Source organism: Podarcis bocagei (genome assembly GCF_964188305.1).
Source record: "Podarcis bocagei genome assembly, chromosome: 2".
NCBI lineage: Eukaryota > Metazoa > Chordata > Lepidosauria > Squamata > Lacertidae > Podarcis > Podarcis bocagei.
This window is the reverse complement of record NC_138126.1, coordinates 79,073,304-79,096,275: the sequence shown is the minus strand read 5'-3', so window position 1 is coordinate 79,096,275 and position 22,972 is coordinate 79,073,304. Positions and strand designations below refer to the sequence as shown.

General features: G+C 40.9%; 1 protein-coding gene across 7 annotated transcripts in view; it reads right to left on the bottom strand.

Moving 5' to 3' along the window:
* Window positions 1–22,972, bottom strand: part of LOC308579943 (uncharacterized protein) — a 77,265-nt gene that overhangs the window by 33,838 nt on the left and 20,455 nt on the right. For 6 of the 7 annotated variants that reach the window (XM_081180993.1, XM_081180994.1, XM_081180996.1 and 3 more), the window contains 13 exons: window positions 20,532–20,695; window positions 18,278–18,390; window positions 16,593–16,705; window positions 16,148–16,357; window positions 13,245–13,388; window positions 12,303–12,472; window positions 9,984–10,096; window positions 8,472–8,593; window positions 5,688–5,903; window positions 3,041–3,184; window positions 1,956–2,119; window positions 1,314–1,426; window positions 365–480 (listed from right to left, as the gene is read on the bottom strand). In XM_081180993.1, the coding sequence (XP_081037119.1) occupies window positions 365–480; window positions 1,314–1,426; window positions 1,956–2,119; window positions 3,041–3,184; window positions 5,688–5,903; window positions 8,472–8,593; window positions 9,984–10,096; window positions 12,303–12,472; window positions 13,245–13,388; window positions 16,148–16,357; window positions 16,593–16,705; window positions 18,278–18,390; window positions 20,532–20,695 (1,902 nt within the window). The remainder of the gene's footprint in view (window positions 1–364; window positions 481–1,313; window positions 1,427–1,955; window positions 2,120–3,040; window positions 3,185–5,687; window positions 5,904–8,471; window positions 8,594–9,983; window positions 10,097–12,302; window positions 12,473–13,244; window positions 13,389–16,147; window positions 16,358–16,592; window positions 16,706–18,277; window positions 18,391–20,531; window positions 20,696–22,972) is intronic. The other variant, XM_081180995.1, reaches the window with a different exon arrangement.

Below are 22,972 nucleotides of genomic sequence, written 5' to 3'. Positions count from 1 at the left end.
GAAAAGGCAGTGTGTACTGTATGTAATAGCCTAGCTATTATTATTCATCTTCTAGTAATATCCAAATAAGATTATTGCACCCAGGAGCCACAGAACCATCAACATCTTATTGTATTCCTTACCACCCTTCTCTACAAGGTCCCAGGACAGGCTACATCATATAAAAACACAATGCAACTGAAACAATAAAAAACCCTTTAACTCCCAAACAATAATTCCACATAACACATTGCAGAGTGGACAACATTAAGCAGTGGGATGAATCTTTAGAATATTCCTTGCTTTCCCTGGGCGAGAGACAGTACTGAATAGGAAGAATATAAAAGAAGAAAAGGAAGCAAGAAAAGAAAAAGCTAATACTTACATTCTTCTCTTTCACATATAAAATAAAACTTCTCAGAGCACTTTGCTGATTGCAATAGTCGCTTATTTTTTACAATAGTACCGCAGCCATCAAGCTTGTTCCCTTCTATATTTAACCTAAAGGGAGAGGCAACATTTTGAACTACAGCTAGGAAGAGAAAAATATTCATACTAATTTTTATAACGTAATCTGTAATATCACACATCAGTGTGCAGAATTTTGGAGGGTCACTTTGAGAGCACTGCTGCATTAGAAATAATAATAAATAAGGCAGGTGGCCTCCGAAAAAAGAATGTTGCAGTATAGAATATGCCTGTTCAGGGTTCTACCAAGTTAGCCTGTCCATTATGCTCCATTCCTGATCCAGCAAGCTTTTCTTACATTCTTAAATTATTAACATTTAGCTTCAATAGGTACATATCTGTCAGACGCTGTTGCGTTTGCTCGAGAGTAACCAGGCAGGACTCCGACCTGTCTTTTACAGGCTTTGTTTTGGTGCAAACTATTTACAGTGAAGAGTGTCATAAGTTCATGTCTGGCTCAATTGCTAGCAGAATCTGGGAGTGGTCTGTTTTTGTACCTCCCCCAACATAAAAGTTTCGTCACCCCAAGCCTTTTCCGCCCCCGCCCCCTACCTCCCCGCATCTCAAACTACTGTGCATGATTGGGGATGGCAGGGGTGTGCTTCCCTCTCTGTAGCATGTTCTGGTCCTTGCACCTCTTCTCCACTGGAGGTTGGGCTTTCCTCCTCGCCGGAAGAGGAACTGCTTCGCAAGATTTTCGGAGGCTCCCTGTAACACAACTCCCTCTCTATCTCTCATCTCTGAGCTAATGGCAGTTCCCTGACATTATCCATACACTGAAAACTGTTCAGTAGGTATTTCAGGGGCATAAGTAAAAGGTACCTCCAGTCCCATTCATAAAAGGCAGAAAAATGTAAACATCTTACCAATTTATATTAGTGTTCACATTTGTTCCATCTCCCCATTGCCAACGAGACGTCTCTGAATGCCATTTCATTCCTACCCACATTTGTTGATTTATCATTGCTTTCACCCATGTCTGGAGCAGAACACAACATAGACATAATTAGCATTGTTAAGATCTGGTGGTGTGATCTCAATATACTTCATAGGTGAAACTGCATACACATCAGGGGATAACTATAGCTCAATTCTCCCTTTGAACAAAAACAAAAGGGTTGATAGCACCTCCTCTCTGTCTCTCCACCTAGGTATCAGGCACAATACTTGAAATAAGAGGACTGGGACACATCTCACATGAAGCCATTTGCCTGTTCTCTTCCTCCCCAGTATCTCACCCAACAAGTGACTTCTGACTACAGCAAGAGTATGGGAGGGAGGGAAGAGGGCTTTATATTTTTGTTAACACTCCTCCCTCACAGTACAAACAAAAACTCTCCCTTGAAATAAATGTTGGAGTGCCATTTGCAAAAAGGTAGATTTTTAAAGTGCCCACTGAATTTTCTTTAAGCAAGTACTGGTAAATGTTATTTACCACCTTCAGCACTCTTGAATAGAAAGGTGACCAACATTTTATAGGGTTTTTCTTTTCTTTTTAAGATTCTAACCTTTTCCTCAAGGCTTTGTATCTCAAGTAGATTTGTGTCTTTAAAACGTCTGCATAGCTCCTGTGCTTCACTCCATGCCACTTTTCTTTTTTCATCTATCAAGTAGCATTTTCCTCCCCAGTACCACCAGCCATCACCAAGGGGGCATCTTAAACTGTACAAGCCTGACACACCATCAAAAAAGAAAACAAATGCAAAAACTATTATGATTTCCCATGTTTTGTTGCTTTTCATAGTCTAACCATAGTCTAAAAGCTATGGTTTTCCCAGTAGTGATGTATGGAAGTGAGAGCTGGACCATAAAGAAGGCTGATCGCTGAAGAATTGATGCTTTTGAATTATGGTGCTGAAGGAGACTCTTGAGAGTCCCATAGACTGCAAGAACAAACCTATCCATTCTTAAGGAAATCAGCCCTGAGTTCTCACTGGAAGGACAGATCGTGAAGCTGAGGCTCCAGTACTTTGGCCACCTCATGAGAAGAGAAGACTCCCTGGGAAAGACCCTGATGTTGGGAAAGATGGAGGGCGCAAGGAGAAGGGGACGACAGAGGATGAGATGGTTGGACAGTGTTCTCGAAGCTAACAGCATGAGTCTGACCAAACTGCGGGAGGCAGTGGAAGACAGAAGTGCCTGGCGTGCTCTGGTCCATGGGGTCATGAAGAGTCGGACACGACTAAACGACTAAACAACAACATAGTCTAACATTCCTTTGTATCTTTTGCCAAGTGAGTATTTTCAGAGTGGGTAGAGAGTTGTTCATTATATAAGACAGAATCATCCCATTAACTTCCAATAACTGTCAGTGATAAGCTTACTCTGTACAAGTGATGGTTTGCAAATCAGGATCCATCCTCAGGGGCACATTCTCCCTTTCCCTCCCTCCATCCATCAGGATCTATTGTTTTATCCTGTTGTTTTAATTACATTATTTTTCAGATGCTGCTTTTGTATGCTTTTATGTCTTCAATTATAAACTACATTTGGCAAAGCTTTGTTTTCAAAACTCTTAAATGAATAAATAGGGGTTTTTTAAAGAAAGAAAGAAAGAAAGAAAGAAAGAAAGAAAGAAAGAAAGCTCACTTACCAAAAGGGCATGTACCTACATGCTGAGGGGCAACACAAACAATGGGACCTTCACATGTTCCCGTAACAGGGTGGCATGGTTTGTCCCAATGACAGGGCCGGCATTCAGATTCACACTCTGGCCCATAGTATCCATAGTCACATGCTTAAAATAAAATAAAATAAAATAAAATAAAAGTAATATAGCAGTATAGAATGTTCAAAGTGTTTCACATACGTTATCTTGTTGCAACCTTTACAACAGCCCTGCTAGGTAGGTCAGTGTTATTATTTCCATACCTGAAGTTGGAAGAAAAGATTGGCTAAGGTTAGAGCCTAGTTGGGACTCAGCTATACAGCTGAAAATAAAATGTTTTTAAGTGTGTTTTATATGCAATATACAATATGACACTAGATGGCAATGGTGAGCCTTATGGGAAATTCATTGTATTTTTAAAAACTTTTTAAAAAAAGGATTTTCAGAATGTTTTTTATGTGTGTAGATTCCACCTCAGTTGGGAATTCCTGAGTCATAAGCTTAGCTATCCCCAACAATTAAACACTCATGCTGAAAGACATACAGCAGGTGGGATATGGGTAGGCAAAAACTGGTTAAGCTACTATAACCACACTCACCCAGTTTTTGTCAGTGTTTTTCCTAGCTTGATACTGCCAAAAAGCCAGTTCTGTTAATTTCAAGCAGAAGCAGCTGTGCATACCACTGATTGGCTAGTGGCTTATGCTAATATACTCCCATTTCTATATTCTCTGCAAATCAACTTAAAAATATTTTTTACAAACTTTAACACACATATGCAGAGTGAGGGAGAAGGTACAATAGGTAGATTTGTTAGGGCATCATGTAGTCACAGGGTTGGGTTACAGCTCCATTCTTGTTGATGAAGGCAAGAGCAAAACGCTCTTTGGGAAGTGAGTGGCTGCCATTTAGTTTTGCAGAGCCACTAAATTTGAAAAGTCATTGGAGTATCACCAAGGATAAGAAACAACAAGAACTAAAGAGCCCATTTCCAACATAACCATAAGTAGTACTGCTTAGCTACTGCTAACCTATATAGTGACGGAACGACGAAGCTACAACCATAACAGAAAAGAAAAAGCATAGAGAAAAGAATCAGTTCCAGTCCCTATTAGGAAGAGGCCACAGGGACAAAACTCTCTTTGGGTAAGTACCCATTGTACTATTTATAGTGGGCATCAAGCGGTCACTGGGTTGGGACATATCACAGCTTTCCCCATTAGGGTAGGTCTCAACAGCAACAGATTAGAGCAGGCATAGGCAAACTCCGGCCCTCCAGATGTTTGGGACTACAATTCCCATCATCCCTGACCACTGGTCCTGTTAGCTAGGGATGATGGGAATTGTAGTCCCAAACATCTGGAGGGCCGGAGTTTGCCTATGCCTGGATTAAAGCTTTAAAGCCTGTTGAAGGACCTTGAGGCCAAAGGTGATATCCATTGAGGCAAATAAGTCCATTTTATAATGTCTGGCAAATGTGCTATGCAAGGACCATGAAGCTACCCTGCAAATCTCTGACAGTGGAGCATTAGTGGAAAAGGCAGCTATTTTGTTGCAAACCTAGTAAAATGTAAGGATACGAAGAGGAAGATTTTTATTTCTGAGGGAAGCAATCTGAGTAAGGTGTGAGAACAGAATGGGCTGAAGAGTGGGGAGAAATCAGCCAAGTTGAAAAAACTAAGGTACAAACGGAGGAGGTAAAGAGGGAAAACCCTGACTGTGAGAAGAATAGAAAGAATATAAAATGAAGATTACTGCTTTGCACAGGCAGGAACAGAAAACGAAGTAGGAGCTGCTCACTTTCCAAAGAGCTTTTCTCTTCTGCCTGCATCACCAGGAATGGAGCCATAGCCCAACTCAGTGATCTCATGATGTCCGCAATAAATAAAGATGTTAAACGAATGTTTGTGAGTAGTGCTTTTTTTACTAAAAAAAAAAAAATGTTTAGGGACACTCTCATTTTCCTACTTATATTAAAATACTGCCCCTCAATGAGGCCAAACTTAGATTCACAAAATGTTTAGGGGTATGTGCCCCCCCAGAAAAAGCACTGTTTGTGATATGCTTTAAAGTGTTTGGAAGAGGCAAAAAGAAAGAAGAAATCAGTGTTCAGTTGAGGGGGTATACTGGACGAGTAAAAGCAGGAACAAGCAAATATCACACCTGAAGGAAAAACCAAAACAAAACCGTATTCTTTGTTGTACTTCTACATCTGTAGGTGAAAGAAACTGGCTATTCCAAGGTGCCAGACTCTTCAGCAAGGAAAAGCATGAATGAGATTTCAAAGGATCTACAGTGGTACCTCGGTTTACAAACAGTCCTGTTTATGAACTATTCAGTTTACGAACTCCACAAAACTGGAAGTAGTGTTCCAGTTTGTGAACGGAAGCTGAACGGTGGAAGGGCATCGGTGGCAGGAGACCTCATTAGGGAAAGCGCACCTTGGTTTAAGAATGGATTTGGTTTAAGAACAGACTTCAGGAATGGATTAAGTTCGTAAACCGAGGTACCACTGTATTTAGAATACAAAAATATCACAGAATTTTGTATTTTCATGAGAGGGAATCTTGATACGATTCAGTATTCAATAATTCTAAACATTTAAGAAGGTACTCAAGACAATTACGACTACCTGATTTTAAAAATGTTACACTTGGACCAAATCCGCCACCAACTAATATTAAACCATTGAACAAGAAATATCCATTTTTCCACAATCCATAGCCAAGACATCTTGACTTCAATCTAATACATTCATCCCTTGAATAATTGTAAGTATAATTGGTTGACAAAGCTGGTTTCTCTGAGATCACTAGTGAATCCCAAAAGCCTGTGTATACATCAAGGTCTGTAGGGAAGACAGAAAAAGGTTATACTGAGGTCCATCTGTTAAATATATATGAACAACCAAATATTAATATCATTTATGTGATGCTTACACAAGAGGCCTCTTTAAGAAGATTGACCTCTATAAGCAAGTTCTACAGCTTAATGAACAGTGATGTAGACGTATAAAGCTAGTTTATGATACGGATGACTCGCAACAAAGCCAGGCAAGGTCAGTTAGCACTTTGAAAAATCTATACAGAGTACTGTCTATTTCTTTAAAATGTCAAAATTTGTAGACAAAATAAACAATGTCATAACTCTGATATTTTAATCATCCCTATTATTGCTCACTTGTCTGCAATCAATATGCTTGAACATATGAAGGAATTCAGCTGCACTGCTCACAGATTGTAAAAAGCAAAACCCCCACGATTATTTTTTTATACTAAACCTTTGCCCATCAACTTACGATACATGAGCCACAATGCATGTACAAATTCAACAGAAAAAATGAAGATACTGAACACCGGGTACCACCATTAGACCCATAACAGCATTTGACAAGTTATGGCTTTGTTGCCATAAGATCAACTACTATTAAGCAATTGCTACTAGCATGCTTTAAATCAAGACAGTAAATCCCACAGAAATAATGCAAAGCAATTCTTCAAGGCATTCTTGCAGCAAAACAGACCCAAAAAAGAAAATAACAGAACACCTCTAGTCATCACATACAGCTCCCAAGTTAAAACAGTACAACGCATCATCAGAGATCTACAACCTCTCCTGGACAATGACAGTTCTCTTTCTCAAGCTCTGGGAGGAAGACCTTTCATTGCCTACAGACAGCCACCCAATCTTAAACAACTCCTAACCCACAATAATACTACAACCAGACTTAACACAGACACTGGCACCAGAGCCTGCAATAAACCCAGATGCCAACTTTGCTGCCACATACACCCGGACAACACCATTACTGGCCCCAACAACATCACACATACCATCTCGGGACTATTTAATTGCTCATCGTCTAACATTGTGTATGCCATCAAATGCCAACAGTGTCCTTCAGCTCTCTATATTGGACAAACAGGCCAAACCTTACGCCAAAGAATAAACGGACATAAATCTGACATCAAGAATCACAGAACAGAGAAACCAGTAGGAGAACACTTCAATCTCCCAGGACATTCTATACAAGATCTCAAAGTAGCTGTTTTACTACAAAGGAATTTCAGAAATAGACTGGAAAGAGAAGCTGCTGAATTACAACTCATTACCAAACTTAAAACCATGAAAAGACCTGGGCTGAACAAAGACATTGGATTCTTATCTCACTATACATAACTAAACCATTTCTCACCTTCCCACCCCTTGCCTTTTCCTGTAAGACCTATTACAGTCGTTAAGAGTCGTCAAGAGGATCTCTCAGCTATCTGCCTATCTCCCATTCCCACCACCCTTCTGAGTAACACCCCTCCCCACCTTCTCACTATATAGAAGGATCTGGCAACTTCTGTTTCAGTATATCTGAAGAAGTGTGCATGCACACGAAAGCTCATACCAAGAACTAACTTAGTTGGTCTTTAAGGTGCTACTGGAAGGAATTTTTTTATTTTGACTATGGCAGACCAACACGGCTACCTATCTACTACTAAAACACCATCTAGTTCAGCATCCTATTCTCACAGTAGCCATCTACAAGCAGGCCTTATTTCCACCTCTTTAAGAGTTTTTTTTTCCTCTCAAGCTTTTTTTGGCACTTCTGCAAATCATTCATTTAACTGAGTTATGCTTGAGGGGGTAAGAAGTGTACATTTTTATAAAACTACAGAGGATCTTCATTATAACAGCAGGTGAGTTTTGAAAGCTGCTGCTGACTCTTCTAATTCCTTCTGCAAACTCTATGCAATTCTCAGAGTTCATCTAGGTTGCTACCTCGTTTAGATGCTGAAGCTATCAGAATTTTGTCAAAATACAAATATTCACCACAGCAGATCACAAGTAAATTGAGAGGCCAATGGCCTAAAACTTCCCAAATAAATACAGAAAGTTTGCATTAAAAGCCTTCAGATTGAAACATATGATCTAAAACCTTATGGTCTGTTGATCATGGATACACAGCAAAGTGTACCTAAAGATTATTTAGTGTCCCAAAACAGAGTACTATAAACTTAGTGGTACCTCAGTTTACGAACTTAATCCGTTCCAAAAGTCCGTTCTTAAACCAAAACCGTTCTTAAACTGAGGCGCATTTTCCCTAATGAGGCCTCCCGCCACCAGTACCCTTCCACCATTCGGATTCCGTTTTAGACCAAGACACTATTTCCGGTTTTGCGGAGTTTGTAAACCAAATCATTCTTAAATCGGACTGTTCTTAAACCGAGGTACCACTGTACTGTGTTGCAACTGGTATATTGTAATTCAGAGCTTCTTTCTGTTCCAAACAAGTAGCATTTAATCCCTCTGTTGGGACAGCTGATCTTCAAAAAGTCAACAATGCTAACTCTCATTCAGTTGTCTTCTTCCCCAAATTATACATGAGCAACTTCTACGTAACAATAAAGATCAGCAGACTCCGAACCTCGTCCAGCTGGTCTCTTGCACACCCATTCTCTCTTTTCAGTACAGTAAACTTTACTGATAACACCTTTGTTTGACATATCCGCACATCTGTGCCATTTGTACCCCTTTGGGAAATCCAGCCTGTCAAAATATAATAAAAGAATTAATTAAGTAACTTCATCTGGACATGCCCATGTAATTTCTACATGATCATTGCTGATCACTGGTGACCACCAACTATTCTTTCTCCCAACTCGAATGGAGAGCGGATACCCCTTCTGAGCCAAGCTTGGAGTGTGCACTGAGAAGATAGTGCAGGCTGATGGATCATTCAATGCACTTTCTTAACCTGTCTGGGGAGGGAATTGCCTACTCCTCGCTGAAATTGGGTAAGCAGGGTGCTTTAAAAGTGCAGATTGTGCTGGCTGACAACAGCAGGTGGGATGCACACTTACAAAACACTATTACTTCTGTTTTAAGAATGCTCCTGGCAGTTACACTACATCATCACATGGTGCATTCTGGCCCAACTGCCAGGAAATATGATCTTGCTATAACAGAACAAAGGGCTTTTGTTGTTGTTAAAGAAGCAAGGGAGGGTAAAGTTAAGCAGCTTAGACATTTTAGTGAAATTCCTACTCCTGAAAGCACTCAAACCCTCAATGGCCCTTCAGCCCATCACTAGCTTTTTTCCATTCCAAGCATACTTGTTATAAGATCTTTGTATCTGATATAACTTTTTAGAGGAAGAGGTGGAATAACTTAAGGAATTGATTGGCAGTACCTTCTAGTAAGAAATGAACACTTGCACAGATGGCCTTTTCAGATATTTTAGTACCAGTGGTCTGACTGGTATAAGGCAGTCGTCTATATTCCTACGATTCCAGCCAGGCAAGCATTTAAGCAAGGCCACTAATGCCTATGTCTTTGGGTACCATACAAAGAAATAAGAAGAGCTGACTAACGGTTCTCAAAGTCCTGATATTTTCTAATACTCAGATCATACAAGTGCATTAACACCACCAAAGCCAGTGACATTATACGATAGGTGAGAAAATCAAGCAGCCATGCCTCAACTTTCCTACTAAGTGCAACATATTGTGATATGGTAGGAAAGCAACATGTCTGGCCCAGCCTTTAGGTTTGAGCCAATAGCAAAACAACAATTTAAATTTGAGTGGAAAAGGGATAAGGGTTGGCCAGCTGTAGAATACAGTTTAACCCTAAATATTTATTCACTACCCTGTGCTTAGAAAAAGTAATTTTGTCATGTGTTACTTACTCATACTTCCATAACTTTCTCCAGACTCTACCTCTACGCTCTCTCAGTCTTTCCCTGACCTGTTCTCAGTATTTTGTAATAATAAGGACCACTACTTGATACCAAATGAGATCTGCATACAGAAGTTCCAGATACTGTGTTTATTATCCTTGATGAGTCTTTTCATAGCTGTTTGCAAACGTGCAATACACAGCTGAGATCTGCTTAAACTGCCAACAGTTATGGATTGGGCCCGCTCATTATACATACCATTGCAATGTACTTTCTGCACTGTCCTCATGTGACCAAGCCCAGACTTCATCAGAGTTTATATCTTGCAGTCCTAGCCATATTTTTTCTCTAACAAACTTTTGTATCCACTCCTACAATTGAAATCAGGATGAGGAATAAAAACAGAAATAGCTAGGCAGTACTGATTTTTAAAAGCAGTGCAAGTGTTTTCACAATTAATGAAAAGATGATCACTTTGTTCCCATTCCAGCTGCAAATGTTGCTTCTGATATTAAACTGGTGTTGGGTTATCTTGCGCAGGTATCATTAAAGCAGTTAGAAATTATATGATTTTAGTACTAGGATAGTAAGAGCTGTTCGACAGTGGAATTTGCTGCCAAGGAGTGTGGTGGAGTCTCCTTCTTTGGAGGTCTTTAAGCAGAGGCTTGACAACCATATGTCAGGAGTGCTCTGATGGTGTTTCCTGCTTGGCAGGGGGTTGGACTTGATGGCCCTTGTGGTCTCTTCCAACTCTATGATTCTATGATTCTATAAACAATGAGCAGAGTTGAGATCTGGATCTCCAGTACATATTGTATTTATTATGAGGACTACCTATTCAACTGTGATATACAAGCTCTTTAAAACCTCTTCATAGCTTGGGTCAAAGATATCTCAAGGACCACTTTTCCCCACCTGAATCTCCCCAAATGTTAAGATTTTTTTACAGAGGTTGTCCTTTGTGTCCTACCAGCACCTAAAAGAGGACAACTGATGGAAGAGTAGTTCCAGCTCTCAATTGTCATTGATTGGCAGCCATTTCATCTGGCTGGGATAGAGGGAGAGATGGGAAGAACAACACCCTCTGTGGATTGTGCAGAGGGACCAGCTTCAGTTGGCTCCTCCTCGCCCTCAAACAGGTCATTAAAACAACTTTGTAAGTTTAAGACTAAGTGCCAGATTTTGCTTTTCCTAGTCCCTCATCTCATGCTGTGTCTTTTAGACAGGAAGCCTGCAGGGAGGGACTGTGCTGTCTATTGTTGAACTTATCTAAGCCACCTTGGAAGCCTTTTTGGTTGAACAGCAGGGTTAATACATAAGGAGGATCTTTGTGCAAAATTAGACATTAACATATGTATCACTTACTGAGCCAGGAAGGACAAACATAAATCAGATGCTCATTCAACTAATCATTCAGATATGTATACCTTGGTGTTCTGCATGCCACTGCTCATCCCCAGCCATATTAGGCTTACAAAGACACACAGTGGAATGGAAAGGTACTTTAAGGCATGAATAAAATAGTAATATAGAAGTGGGCACTTGTATCCAGTAGGGCCAAGTTGATCTATTCTTGCTGGTGTTATTGTTTGAAATGCATGTGGTAGCCCCTGTTCCTTTGTCTGATGGATGTAGTCTATCTCCTTGCTCCTACAATCCCAGGGAAACTAGCAAGTGGAGCACTGTTCTTTCCAGAAAGGATGGGAGGAAATAAGCTCCCTTCAGCTGCTCCTTCTCTGGCCAATGGATGGGGTTGATTGGTCTTACCCTTGTCCCAATTATCTTTCTGAGAGGCAGGGGGAGCAGCCTCCTAGTGGCCTTTGGTCCCCTGGCCAACAGCAGAAACCAGAATGCGCTGCCCTTCTGCTAACCCTCTGCTAGCAATTCAACTGTGGGAACAAAATTCTTTGGACCAGCAAAGCACCATGAATGGCTGGGAAAGAGCAAGCAAAGCTAAACAATGTGTTGCAGAGCAGAAGAAGAAGTTACATGACAGAGTGTGTGTACCTGGCTATGGTATGTACTGGCAATAGCAAGGGCCAGTAAAACAGCTTGCAGAAGTAAGCTAGTATGAAGTTTCGCAGGCCAGTAACTTGTAGGTTTGTTCATCAGGCTGAGGTAACATGTGATCTGGGCATTCTGCATCTATGTCCACACATGAAATGTTTCCCTCTAAAAAGGTGGGGGTGAGGGTAGAAGTGAATGCGTGCAACAAGCTTTCAGGCAGAGAATCCAGATGAATATTGCCTTCTATGTGTGACACGTAGAGGAGCATGTACTAATTCACCATGTGGACAGGTATGAACCAGCCTTCTCAGGTCTTACCATTTAAAAAATGATAATTGAGATTCTGGGGATTCTTACAGCAATTCTTTGCAACAGCATCACTAAAGGAACTTGCATCAGCTTGGAAAGAATAACATAAAAGTGTAGAAACATTTTTTTACTGTACAGTGCCTGCAATATTAATAAAAAAGTACAGCATTCTTCTGAATTGTCATACTTCTACATAAGTGCTAAAGTTCTGGAAGTACAGGCCAATTAAGACAAGAGTCACTAATGGTAAAATAGCCATACCAGATCATCTTGGTCTTCAATCCATAGAAGTTCAGCAGCCCTAAAACGACTGCACGAAGAATTGGCTTCTTCCCAGCGTTTTTCAGCATCAATATGGACAGAGAAATAGTAACAGTATCTGTTCCAGTAGCGCCATTTACCCATATCTGGACATCTCTGGCTGACTGTGCCTTTAAAAACAAATGCACAAAAAGCCACTTCATACTCATGCCAAAACAAATATGCAGAACATTTACCCTGTGCAAACAGAAACTTTCCAGTCTCAAGAAATTCACTCTCATGATATCAACAAAAAATATAGGGATGGCCTGTAGAAAAAGACAGAAAAACTACATTTTCCAGAGAACTGTGGATTTGGTAAAGATTAGCTCAAATTCAGATTGGGGTGGGGGGAATAGCTCCCCTTATTCCAATCCAAAGAGAATCCACGGGGTGCCAATCACTAGTTTCCACAACCATCATGATTCACTGGGGCAGAAATGTGTATCTGATCTGTGAACAACACACTGCATAATATTTATTCTGCTTGGAGGCTTTTCCCAATTCATTGCAATGTAGAAGTCATATTCAGAGAATGGTTCTTGTTACAGAACTGGCTAAACTAGGTATTCAATTTGCGTGTAATCACCTCTGAAAGGATGAGCAGGTGCTCAAACAATGCTAGTGCAGCCACTCTTAAGGCATGGTCCTAGTCTCCATCATTCATAGGGTGGTACTAAGAGCATGAACATCTGCTCTGTACTGAGCTAAGCAACTACAAGACAAAATATGCACCAGGGCACATGGGGAAACAGCAGTGTTCTGTTTCATTTCCATTAAAATGATCCTGAAAACAGAGAAGCATTTAGGGATATTTTGAAGACCCGCTTCAGCCACAGAACAAAGACAGCAATATTTCATATAAACTAAATTTATTTATTTTTGTTTGTTTTTTAAGCTTACTTTCTGAACACCTCTCTATAGAGGATGTGTCTCTGCAGAAGGCTTTCTCATCACAGAAACCAGTTAACATGTTACAAAGGGCATTATCTCTGCACGGTGGACATTCTTCCCCACATCCATACCCGTAACGTCCTGGTGAACAAGCTAGAGTGCAGAGAATTTCAATATTTTTAAAGTAACAAAGCAGGCTTAGACATCTATGTATGAGAAAAATATTCCAAGCTACAAATACACAGGCAAACATATAGGGAGGAATTCAACATAGTATTAAGGAGATCATTTTGTCAGCACAAGAATTTCTGCTTGCCTGATGGAATGAGTTCTCCTCTCCTCCTCCCATGTACTGTTCTAGGGATTATCCTGACCTCCCCATGAGCAAATTTTGGGGCCATGGTGAGGAGGATGGAGAAGCCACAGCATGCTATCGGAAGTCGCTGCATGGGCTTTCACTAGGTGGACTGGTCGGCTGAATCCAGCCCTAATAGTTTTTTACAGTAAGATTCAGTGTTTTACCACAGCAACATGCTTTACCATGGACAAACTACTGATTGCCATCATATCTTGGATCTCAAACACCTTGGCTCCTGAACAAATCGGCTCCTGAACGATTGAAACCCAGAAGTGTTCTGGTTGCCGAACAATTTTTGGAAGACAAATGTCCAGCGCCGCTTCCGATTGGATGCAGGATGCTCCTGCAGCCAATCAGAAGCTGTGCCTTGGTTTTTAAATGGTTCCGGGAGTCAAAACGGTTTTTGAATGGTTCCGGGAGTTCTGTTCAAGAACCAAGGTACAACTGTACTGCACAACCCTCTTGTCAACAGTAAAGGGAGTCAATAACCAGTGAGTGGGCATCACACCAAGCAGCCCAACTGAGACCTGTAAAGAGACCATGACCTATAGAAGGCTGTTCAGAAGATACTGCAGCCCTCAAGATGAAAAATTCTGTTTCAGGAAGAAGTAAATAAGCACTACTAAAACTGTAAATAATTACAGCAGTGTTAAATTCTGAATCATCACTTCAGCTTATGGAATTATACCCATTCTGGATGCTTTGTCTCAGCCTGTGTGAAATAAATCACAGAGTGATGTACTAACAGGGTTGAACAGAGAATGTATGAGTTGGACTATTCTAAAACATCATGGGATCTCCTCCTTTCTTATCTGTGCTGATTATTAAAACCTGGATGTGTTCCCAACACTTCCAGGTGCTTCAAACTCAAAAGCTAAGCAGCATTTTCTCATTCTCAGCTGAACATAGAACAGTAAGCAGAAAATCATATCACTACAGTGAGAGCAACTGGAGTTGGCTCAGCATTGTTTTAAAGCAGCAATCAAATAGAAAACATAAAAAACCCTGAGTATTACTGTGACAGTTGCAAAGCAGGTAAATTGTATAAAAGTTCCAATAGACCCCTAGAATACAATAGGATGTATGAGTGCCCTGAGAAAGCCACAGAATAGCAACAAAATATATGGGTCATTTGTGAGGAAAGTACTGTAGTTCCCCGCAACAACATGGAAACACTGTGGGCAACACAACCCTAAAAGAGTAATATAAGCATATGGATATTTAGCACCTTTGATACAGAAGAAATACAAAGTGCAATAACTTACTTTATCATCCAAGTGCTAAGCAACAGGATAAATAGAAAAATACAGAATTAAACATGTTAGGCAACGTAACAGTTAATGCTGTCAAATATCAAGATGTTGGCAAGGCTATGCTACGTCTGCCAGCTCCAGTTTCCACAGCTTACTATATCTCTTGGGCCTTTATTTAACCTCCCTTTCCAATTACATTCTACTACATTTGTCTTTTATTTTCTACTATGCTCCCTCTTCTTCAGTTTGTCTATCCTGGTCAATTCACTTTTCTCCATTTCTCCTATGCTGTGCGTGCTCTCTCACTAGCGCTCTCTCTCTCTCTCTCTCTCACACACCCACACACCCACACACCCAATGTATGTCAGTATTGTATCACCAAGTTATCATATTTCCCCCTCCCCCAATTTGGTTTGCTTCCTATGCTTCCTAGCTCAATATCTCTTAGACCAGTAGTTCTCAAACTGTGTGCCAAGTCCCATGGTATAATACGAGGGTACCCCTCAAAAGCATGTTAGCACTTTTTGAATGGCTCCTGGAATGCATTGGGATGGGCTGGAACCTGCAAGCTTCAAGATAAAAAAACATGTTTATTATTTAGCAGGATACTGAGCCATCTCAATGTAACATGGGATACAACTAGCATGCCTCCAGATGATCTCAGTGTTTGGGCTGGGATATAAGGGTTCAGACATTCCTTATGGTAACCTGGACTCAACCTGTTCAGGGCTTTGGCTATTGACATAATATATGAACCCGGCCCAGTAGCATATAGGCAGCCAGTCCAGATGTTTTAGCAGAGGTGCCACATGCTGTTGGCTTTCTGACCCCATCTGCAGTCAAACTGACGCTTTCTTCACCTGCTGGAGGTTCCAAAGTAGGGCAGTACTACATACCGTGCATTACAGTAATCCAGACTTGAAGTTACCAATTCATGGACTACAGTGGTCAAGTTATCCCAATCCAAATACGGGCGTAGCTGGTATACTAGGTGAAACTGCTAGAGATATTTGGGCCTCTTGTATCTAGGTGTATCTAGGAGTACTACCAAGTTACAGACCTGCTCCTTTAGGAGTGCAACCCCATCCACAAATTTTGTTGGCTCCCACCCCCACAAGGAATCACTTTATAGGAAAAAATCCCTAAATTTGGTCAATTTTTAAGTTCTACTGGTTCTGATCCTTCACAATATTTCCAGGACATTTCAAACTCCTATTTGGAGCTATTATAGCTCAGAATTTTGAATCTTTACTCAGCATTCCAGTGCACCAAACAACTACAAAAACAGAAATGATTCTTACCGGTCTTCAAGTGAAATACATGATGCCTCACACCTGATACCATTTCCATTCCTGTGACAAGAAAATGTTTGTCTGGCCAGCTACTTATTCCAGTACAGTTCTCTCTTAATATACAAAAGAATCTTGCTTCCTCAAAGTTTTTGTACACAGCCAGGGGGTGAACAGCCAGCATTATTTTCCCAGGGTAATCAATGAAAATGTCAGGACCAACTTTTTAAAAAAAGAAGAGACAATTTAGTAACATGATTATAATTTAGTAACAAGATTACTGACAGCAAATACAGCATGAATATGAAAGAAAGCAAATTTAGGAATCTTAGTCACTACAATTAATCATACTTACTCTGGGCAAATTCAGATTCATAATCATAAAACAGAGCAAAAGGTTACGTGATCCTATGATGAGCATTTATATTGTATAACAATCAAATATTCCAATCAGTACCTATTTCTTTTTTACAAACATAGAAATGTTGCTCAGTGCATGGTAATGCCATAAGTCTGCCTCCTCTAACCATCGTAACACATCCATTTGCTGTGGCAGGAAAGTCCCATAACCTGATTAAAAATATAAAAAATAAGCTGGTAGAATTAACAATGCAGTTTATTTATACTCTCTGCCTTACAAAATTTTAAAAAACCCAACAACTGAATATCCCATACATTTCTGTACTCTATACAGCAGTATTCCTGAGAATGCAGAACCAATTTGTTTACTTCATAGAGCGACTTTATAATGTTGTATGTTGTCTAATTAAAAGCAAACCGGAAACTTTTCTAGAATATGTAGAAAAAACTGAAATCTAAAAGCAGAATGCAAACAAAAAGCAGATGGCATAGAAATTAGGGACATCTCTTAGAGTCCAGTTCCCAAATTAAAAGAGAATGGATGGAACAATAGCTCAACACTAAACATAGTAGTGTGGTGTCACAGGAAAGTGGGACCAACTGCCTTTATATTACTGAACAGAACAAAAATCCAGTTATATTGATAAACAGGCAGCCCCCAGTTTCCGTATGTTCAATATGTGCACGACCAAGTCTATACAAATCATGCCAAATGTGGAAGTGACCTGGAAATGCCATAAAGACGTCACTGAAAGGGTGGAATAGAGGCAAGGGCAGAACGAGGTGTTTGCAGGCTTTTTCAATGGTTTTCTTTGGTATGCAAAATGTTAACGGGAGGCGACCTGTAAATTGGGAGGGGAGATTTCCCTAAACCTAAGAAATTAATAAATGTCAGAATCTAGCTAATATTTGGATAAAGACTGGAAAATGCAACCTGCTGAACTGTGCCAGATGTGGAATCCCTGGGTTGGTGCCTGGTAACTAGGTGCAGAGCCATTAAAAACCAATACCAGGGCCATTAAGGATTTTAGCAATACAAATGAACTGTCCTCTCCACCACCCATCCTGGTTCTGAGGAGTGGACAGAGGCAGGACAATTAACAGGAGATGGGGAGGGGTGACTAGAAAAAGAGTAATTTCATAGGAGGCTTGGGTTTTGGGTGAGAGGTGTGCTGGGAAAGAGAACAAAGGTCAGACCCCAAGAACTGCTGGGCAGGCAGAACCAACTTGGCTGCTGCCTGGAAGAGGCTGCATTAAGAGACAAGGGGCAATGACGGACTGCTGCATTGGAACTAAGCTTGCTGAAGCTATGGGGGTGGGGTGGGGTGAGAGACACTCTTAGGGTAAAATGTTCTGCACCCCCTCCATTGTAGATTTCCAGGGGTAAATGTGTTAATAAACCAAATTTCTTAAAGACACTAGCCTCCACTGTCTTTCCAATGGAAACACAATCCTGGGTAAGCTCCTGGAATCTCACACTGCACATGGAGATTATGGTGACATGTAACAATATTATTCCATTCAAACAAAACTGAAGGAAGGCAGTCACAAAAGAATGGGGGGGAAATGTATATCTTCCAGAGAATAACTCTCTCCGTCAGTCTGTAGGCCTTACCTTCCAAAATGCTTCTCATCACCAAAGCCTTCTTTAGCATCCTCTTCTGATGACAATTTGAGTTATAACTGAGCAAGAGTGTTATTAAAAACAATGCTCAATAGGTACTATGGAAGTAACTATGGAACTATGCTCTTTTCCTGCAACTGCTGAAATTGAATGCTTACCAGGAGTAGTGTAATGGATCAACAGCTTCGCGGCCGTCACTCCATTTCCATACACTTCCTTCCTGTAGCAAACCAATCCAACTCTGACTTTCCATCATAGTATTAAGCCACTTCTAGAAAAAGAAATCTCTTTTAAAAACAGCTTATCAAATTTAAGACCTGAACAAATATCTGGAATCTGTATTGGGATGGATGGAATTCAACAGGTACTGTTGGTTGATGACAGATGCAAGCTACAGAACCCTGCTAGACAAAGGATCCTTGGGATGGCTTATGCAAAGTCATTAAAAGACAAAGATGTTGATTGCCACCATTAGCACATCAAAGGAAGGGTCTCAGGACTGTGAAAGACAGGGTAGTCAAGGTGATAGGGAGGGAGCAGGTGGTGCTCACATGAAAAAAATATGCCTCTGAAAATGTTCTTGGGATAGGGAGGAGTTGCTTGGAGTAGGGATGTGCTGGGAAGAAGAAGGGGAACAAAAGCCAGAAATAATCTTGGCAGGGTGACTGAAGTAAGGGTGGGCTCCAGTGCTGCACTGCTGTGGGGAACACGCCCCTCTTGCAATGACTCCTTCCATCTAAATTCAGGTGTAAGTATGTGAATAAGAAGGACGCGGGTGGTGCTGTGGGTTAAATCACAGAGCCTAGGACTTGCCCATCAGAAGGTCGGACGGGGTGAGCTCCCGTTGCTCGGTCCCTGCTCCTGTCCACCTAGCAGTTCAAAAGCACGTCAAAGTGCAAATAAATAGGTACCGCTCCAGCGGGAAGGTAAATGGTGTTTCCGTGCGCTGCTCTGGTTCGCCAGAAGCGGCTTAGTCATGCCGGCCACATGACCCGGAAGCTGTACGCCGGCTCCCTCGGCCAATAAAGCGAGATGAGCACCGCAACCCCAGAGTCGGTCATGACTGGACCTAATGGTCAGAGGTCCCTTTACCTTTTATGTGAATAAGACATATTTCTTAAAGCTACAACAGCTTCCACTGCGTCTTGATTCTTAAAGGAGCACAGATTCTGGTTGGGCACCTAGAACTGTCCTGGAATCTTGCTAATGCTCGGCAGTCAGTAGAAGTGCTAAGCCTTTGTAACACTACTTAAAACACTGGTACAGGCGTTACAGCTATTCAGCCATGTACTTCAGGCCTTGATGGTAAATAGATTGATACAAGCAATTTTCCTCCCACTATTCCCTAGATTGCTTTTTAGCTCCAGCTAGTTTACTCAAGCTGGTCATCACAAACACTCTTTTCCAACAACACAAGAGACAACTCTACACATGGACATCACCAGATGGGCAGCATCGAAATCAGATTGATTATATTCTCTGCAGCCAAAGATGGAGAAGCTCTATACAGTCAGCAAAAACAAGACCTGGAGCTGACTGTGGCACAGATCATCACCTTCTTATCATCACAGCACCTATACACTGGGCTAGATATAGCAGTACTTTCAAGGTACAAATCTACTTTGTTTTTTTCTTGAGAGGGAGTACTATTAGTTTTCTTTAGTTCTTAGCCATCCAGCTAGCCTTTTCCCTCCCTCTGTTGTACCTTAGTGCATGTACCTAGCTTGGCTAGAGAACGGTCTAGGCTCTGCTCGCCAGTCTCCCAAACGACCTGCCAGCCAGTCCCATTTCTGAGGCTTACATGCCTTCCACACCCTTCTGCTTTTTTGGCTTGAGCAATAGGGAGAGAAAACCATCTTCAATGGGTCAGATTTGGCTTATGAATTTCCAGCAGTCTATTACCTCTTCAGTCTAAATGATTACATATCTGATCAAATGTAAAAAGTTGCAGTGCATTAAACCTAAATTAGTCAGTTTTAAATGTACTTATGCCTGTTCTTTTCAATGATCTGATGTGTATGATTGGGTTTTTGCCTTTTTGAAATATTTCCAGCTGCTTTTCCTGAAAACAGGAAGAAAGGTAGCCTAAACTGAAACTAGCAATGTTTAAACCTTTTACAGTACAGTGGTACCTCGGGTTACATATGTTTCAGGTTACACACGCTTCAGGTTACAGACTCCGCTAACCCAGAAATATTACCTCAGTTTAAGAACTTTGCTTCAGGATGAGAATAGAAATCATGCTCCGGCGGCACGGCAGCAGCGGGAGGCCCCATTAGCTAAAGTGGTACTTCAGGTTAAGAACAGTTTCAGGTTAAGAACGGACCTCCAGAACGAATTAAGTACTTAACCGAGGTACCATTATATGTCTTTTTGTTGTCTCAAATTTATCCTTGCACTGAAGTACAATACCTTTTCCTTTTCATTGTCAATTTTGACAAGGTTGACATCCTTGTAGTATGAACACTGCACGCTTGCCTGTGCGTACTGCTGTTTCCTTTTCTTTTCAAAATAATAGCAGTGTCCATCATAAAACCACCATGGGGCATTCTGTGGACATTTTGGATTCCTGATGCCTGAAATGAAGAAAATTATAAGGAAACTAATGCTGATCTCTTATGTCAAGTGAGAACTGAACCTTTCTCTATAGTTGAGGATAATATCCATGATTGGATTTCTCCTCCAACTTGCTCCAAAAGACAGGTATGCCATCTGCAGTGGGCAGCCTGGCATCTTGCCTGCTCCAAAAAAGCAGCTTCAGGCACAGCTCTGCTTCTCTCCGTTATTATTCTTATTCTTAAGTGGTGAGTGTGTGATCTTTCCACGGGAGCATTTGATTGGCTGGAAGTGCATGGTATTTCACACATAACTGGTGCAATTACTCCCTCTTCCAGTGAGGAGAGATTTTTGGTTATGTTCCATCTTCCCAGGATTTTTCCATTGTTTGTTTGTCCTCTTGCTTGTAAATGCACCCCTTCCTTGTGACAATGGTTCTGTTTGTTTTCTTCTTAGAACACAACCACTACCCAAGTTTTGCAAATGTCTAAACATTGGTCTTCAGATTTGGTTTCACTAGCGGCTATTTTAGCTATTTCTAATATCAGAGAAAGAAGACAGGCTGACTCAACTGCCCTCCAGTAAGATTACAGCGAGTCTCTTCATCTAGCGGTTTTTTCATCTTGCAAAGCAACCCTATTAGCGGCTTAGCGGATTAGCGCTATTAGCGGTTTAGCGGCTATTAAAGGCTTAGCGGCTATTAAAGGCTTAGCGGATTAGCAGCTATTAGCGGCTTAGAAAAGGGGGGGGGGCGGAAGAAAATCGGAACACTCGCAAGACGTTTTCGTCTTGCAAAGCAAGCCCATAGGGAAAATCGTCTTGCGAAGCAGCTCAAAAACGGAAAACCCTTTTGTCTAGCGGGTTTTCCATCTTGCAAGGCATTCATCTTGCAGGGCACCACTGTATTTATTCTTTTCCATACAGCCTTAGCTATATCACATGCTAAACTAAAGCATCATGGCCAACCCCGCAGTGCAGCAGCTTTTAGTACTCCAAGTGACAGGAACACATTCTGACAGATATTCAGCCAGTTAGACTACAGTCCTTTATGTATTTACCTGAAAGTAAACCTCACTCAAATCAGTATGCCTAAATTTTTATTAAACATGAATAGTTTACTAGGACAGGTCACAATCTTGCAGAAACTAGAGGTGTGCCAAACCATTCATTTTATTTTCATTAATATTTTCATCATGAAGCAAAAGCTCATGTATAATGCAGATATTCTGAAGCAAAAGTTGGTTGCAATGTTTGCCATTATACTATTTTCTGAGGTTTCACAACTGTACACCCTTTTCTTCATTCAAAAGCACTACCAGTTACACATATCAAATTTGCACTGAACGGAATCATGCTATTTTAACATGTTTTTTGCTTCACATTACCAACTGTATTTGCATCTGTTTGCATTTACTTTCTAATGCTTTTCTACTGAAGTTCATACTGTGGCTAGCCTTTTGTTTTGAGCTGCCTCCAGAGATATGTAGTTTTAGTCATTATGCCTTGTCTCTAAGCCTGTCTGAAAAACGTTTCCTTAAAAACAGCACCAACAAATCTCATAAGCATTTTGTAGCAACATCACCACATTGTATCTGCTTTTAAATAAGCATATTTTTGTATTTTCCATTTTTTTCTGTCATAGAGACTAATGAGCGCATCTAGCAAATACTGTATACAAATTGTGTGTTTTTAGTTTTGAGAAATGGCACAAACAAGAAAACTTCTATTTTGGAAATAAGAAGGGTAGAGGGTGTTGTGGGTAAAAAAAGTTCATGCAGATTGCACATGCTGGCGAACATATTCAAAACATCATGTTACAAGGAAAAATCTAAGGATGGAATTTAAAAAAACAACCAACTACTTAGTTATTTGAGCAAGTGGTCTCATATGCATTTCATCCTGCTGTGGTTTTACACTTGGTTGAATTCAGTGGAAATACCCTTAACCTCCCCTGTAAATTAATCTGTTATTTGCAAGGGTTCTACCAAGGCAACCAAAATTTTCCAAAGCAAGACAGCTCCACCCTTGCAAAATAAACATTCTAGATTTTCATTTGTGCTTATACAGTGGTACGTCTAGATGCGAACGGGGTCCGTTCCAGAGCCCCGTTCGCATCTAGAAGCAAACGTAACTAGCGACGGCACATCTGCGCACGCGCGGGTCGCTTTTCGCCACTTCTGTGCATGTGCGTGACGTATTTTGAGCGTCTGCGCATGCACAAGCGGCAAAACCCAGAAGTAATGCGCTCTGTTACTTCTGGGTTGCCGCAGAGCGCAACTCGAATGCACTCATCCCGA